At 65.0% G+C, this 1225-nt stretch overlaps 1 protein-coding gene across 1 annotated transcript in view; it reads left to right on the forward strand.

Moving 5' to 3' along the window:
• The window catches only part of D2HGDH (D-2-hydroxyglutarate dehydrogenase), a 24765-nt gene that overhangs the window by 9449 nt on the left and 14091 nt on the right, over positions 1-1225 (forward strand). The window contains exon 6 of the mRNA XM_040231977.1: positions 559-727. Coding sequence (XP_040087911.1) covers positions 559-727 — 169 coding nt within the window. The remainder of the gene's footprint in view (positions 1-558; positions 728-1225) is intronic.

Below are 1225 nucleotides of genomic sequence, written 5' to 3' on the forward strand. Positions count from 1 at the left end.
CCCGGGTGCTCCCTGCTCCACCCGGGTGCTCCCTGCCTTCCTGCCCCTCGGGTGCTCCCTGCTCCACCCGGGTGCTCCCTGCCTTCCTGCACCCCGGGTGCTCCCTGCTCCACCTGGGTGCTCCCTGCTCCACCCAGGTGCTCCCTGCTCCACCCAAGTGCTCCCTGCCTTCCTGCACCCTGGGTGCTCCCTGCTCCACCCGAGTGCTCCTGGCTCCACCCTAGGTGCTCCCTGCTCTACCCGAGGTACTCTGTGCTCTGCCTAGGTGCTCCCTGCCCCACCTGAGGTGGTCCCTGCCCCATCTGGGTGTTCCCCACTCAACCCAAGGTGCTCCTTGCTCCCCCAAAGGTGCTCCCTGCTCCGTCCTGGGCGTTCCCCACTCAACCCAAGGTGTCCCCCCCCCCGTCCTGAGTGCTCCCTGCTCTGCCCCAGGTGCTCTCCACTCTGCCCTGGGTGCTCCCCCGCCCCCCTCCTCTGCCCCAGGGCTCGCTCTCAGGGTGCACAGGGTGGGTTGGCCACCCCAGGGCAGCGTGGGGCCAGTGCTGACGCCATCTCTAGGTGCTGGCCGACGGAACCGTCCTGAACTGCCTCACGTCTCTGCGGAAGGACAACACGGGCTACGACCTGAAGCAGCTCTTCATTGGATCAGAGGGCACCCTGGGGGTCATTACGGCCGTGTCCATCCTGTGTCCGCCCAAGCCCAGCGCTGTGAACGTGGCCTTCCTCGGTAGGCGCCCTCCACCAGCCTCCGGGGGATTCTTGGGCAGCACTGCCTGCAGCCATGCAGGCAGCCCCTCCTGTTCCTCCCACCTCTCCCTCTCCCCATGGGCCTGGACCTAGCCTTGGTGCCAAGGTGGGGTCTGGACCGGGCGCGCTCTATTCTGTAAAAGGATCGGGGCTTCCTGCGTCTCATCCACCCGGTGTTTGTTATTCTTAAATAACAGCTTATGCTGTAGGGTAAAGACCAAAAGGAAGCAAAACCAAAAGAAGATAAATCAGGAGAGCCGAGTTCGATCCCTGGGTTGGGACGATCCGCTGCAGGAGGGCATGGCAGCCACTCCAGTGTTCGTGCCTGGAGGGTCCCAGGGACAGAGGAGCCTGGCAGGCTGCGGTCCCTGGCGTCACACAGAGTCGGACGCGAGTGAATGACCTTCCTTCCCTCACTCCCACTCACTCATGCCGGGAGGTCCGCAGGGAAGCAGCCGGGAGGTCCGCAGGGAAGCAG

This window comes from Oryx dammah, unplaced genomic scaffold, assembly GCF_014754425.2.
Source record: "Oryx dammah isolate SB20612 unplaced genomic scaffold, SCBI_Odam_1.1 HiC_scaffold_28, whole genome shotgun sequence".
Classification (NCBI taxonomy): Eukaryota; Metazoa; Chordata; class Mammalia; order Artiodactyla; family Bovidae; genus Oryx; species Oryx dammah.